This window comes from Lupinus angustifolius, chromosome LG08 (assembly GCF_001865875.1).
Source record: "Lupinus angustifolius cultivar Tanjil chromosome LG08, LupAngTanjil_v1.0, whole genome shotgun sequence".
NCBI lineage: Eukaryota > Viridiplantae > Streptophyta > Magnoliopsida > Fabales > Fabaceae > Lupinus > Lupinus angustifolius.
This window is the reverse complement of record NC_032016.1, coordinates 21,412,992-21,414,294: the sequence shown is the minus strand read 5'-3', so window position 1 is coordinate 21,414,294 and position 1,303 is coordinate 21,412,992. Positions and strand designations below refer to the sequence as shown.

The 1,303-nt window shown below is 36.0% G+C and overlaps 1 protein-coding gene across 3 annotated transcripts in view; it reads right to left on the bottom strand.

Moving 5' to 3' along the window:
* The window catches only part of LOC109355136, a 3,208-nt gene extending 2,169 nt beyond the window's left edge, over window positions 1–1,039 (bottom strand). For 2 of the 3 annotated variants that reach the window (XM_019598100.1, XM_019598101.1), the window contains exon 1: window positions 391–1,009. In XM_019598100.1, the coding sequence (XP_019453645.1) occupies window positions 391–734 (344 nt within the window). In that variant the 5' untranslated portion in view covers window positions 735–1,009. Of the gene's footprint in view, window positions 1–390 lie in introns of all 3 variants that reach the window. The other variant, XM_019598099.1, reaches the window with a different exon arrangement.

Below are 1,303 nucleotides of genomic sequence, written 5' to 3'. Positions count from 1 at the left end.
AATAATGCAATTATAAAATAGAAGATTCTCTTTTCAGAAAGAAACATCCAAACAATAGCAAATAAAAAAATATCCAAAAGATTAATCTTTTATTTTAAAATTAACATCTAAGTTGCATACAAGTGACAGAATCAATAACTTAATATATGCATTATTAGTAGTTGGCGATCTCTATATTATTATAGCTAAAAAATATCCATATATTTTGTATAGTATAAGTCAACTGCATATAATAAATCTGATTTACACCTCCAAGCAAAAGGGATATATAACCTACTTTTTAAAATAATTTAATCTCTGATATATAAAAACAAAATAAGAAACAATTAATTTTATCTTTAAAAAAGAATTCAATTCTTCTATAATTAAATAACACTTTCATTTTATTACCTGTAATCACCGTCGGAGTAACTACGTTGACGAGCCCTAGCAGCACCAGCACCACCGCTGCTCCTCCTCTTCACGTCCCTCGTGGTGGAGACCACCGCCGTCTCATTTCGGGGATCGGTTCTCTCCCTCGTAGACACGGTTATGTCCTCAGAGATAGATCCAAGCGATGGCCTCCATTCATGGCCGCGCCTACCTCGCTTCCTACGTGTCCGAGGACGAGAAGCGATGACAGGTGGCGCGGGAACGAGCCACCTCTGCTCGTCCTCAGCGGGAAGAGTAGTAGGCGCGGACCTGTTTTGTGTAGGTGAGCCACAACAAGAAACGAATTCCAAAAAAAACCTCATTACTATATATAAATAATTTTGAACCTCCTTGAATCCTTTCCTTTTGGATTAACGAACGAGAGAAAACGAAAGGAAGGGAAAAGGAGATGGAAAATGGAATGAACTCAGGGGAGAATGTAACGGTGGAATTTGGATGGATTCGAAGCTAGAGTGGGATGTGCCATTGAAGAAAGAAGAAGTTGGGAATGGGATCCATTATTGTTGGAATGAAACTTGAAGAGAAGAATTGAAAGAGAAGAGTTTCGTGATTGAATCAGAGTTTTTTGCTCTCATACACCCATTTTTTATAGCCGGAGAATTGCCACGTAAGCCAATTTAATCCTCACCTATCATTTCTCGTTATCGGTTCCCATCCCTTCTCTTTTCAGTTTTCACCTTCATTACAAGTCATTCCATTCACTATGTCGTTTCCAAATATCAGAATGAGAATATTTAAAGGATGGACTTAAAATACAAATAACTTAGAAATATATTAGAGAATGAAAAAAAAATTAAAATATCTATTTAAAAATAACTTAACGTAGTTCATTATCTTCATGATCTAGTAGAGTTTTACACCACTAAACTAA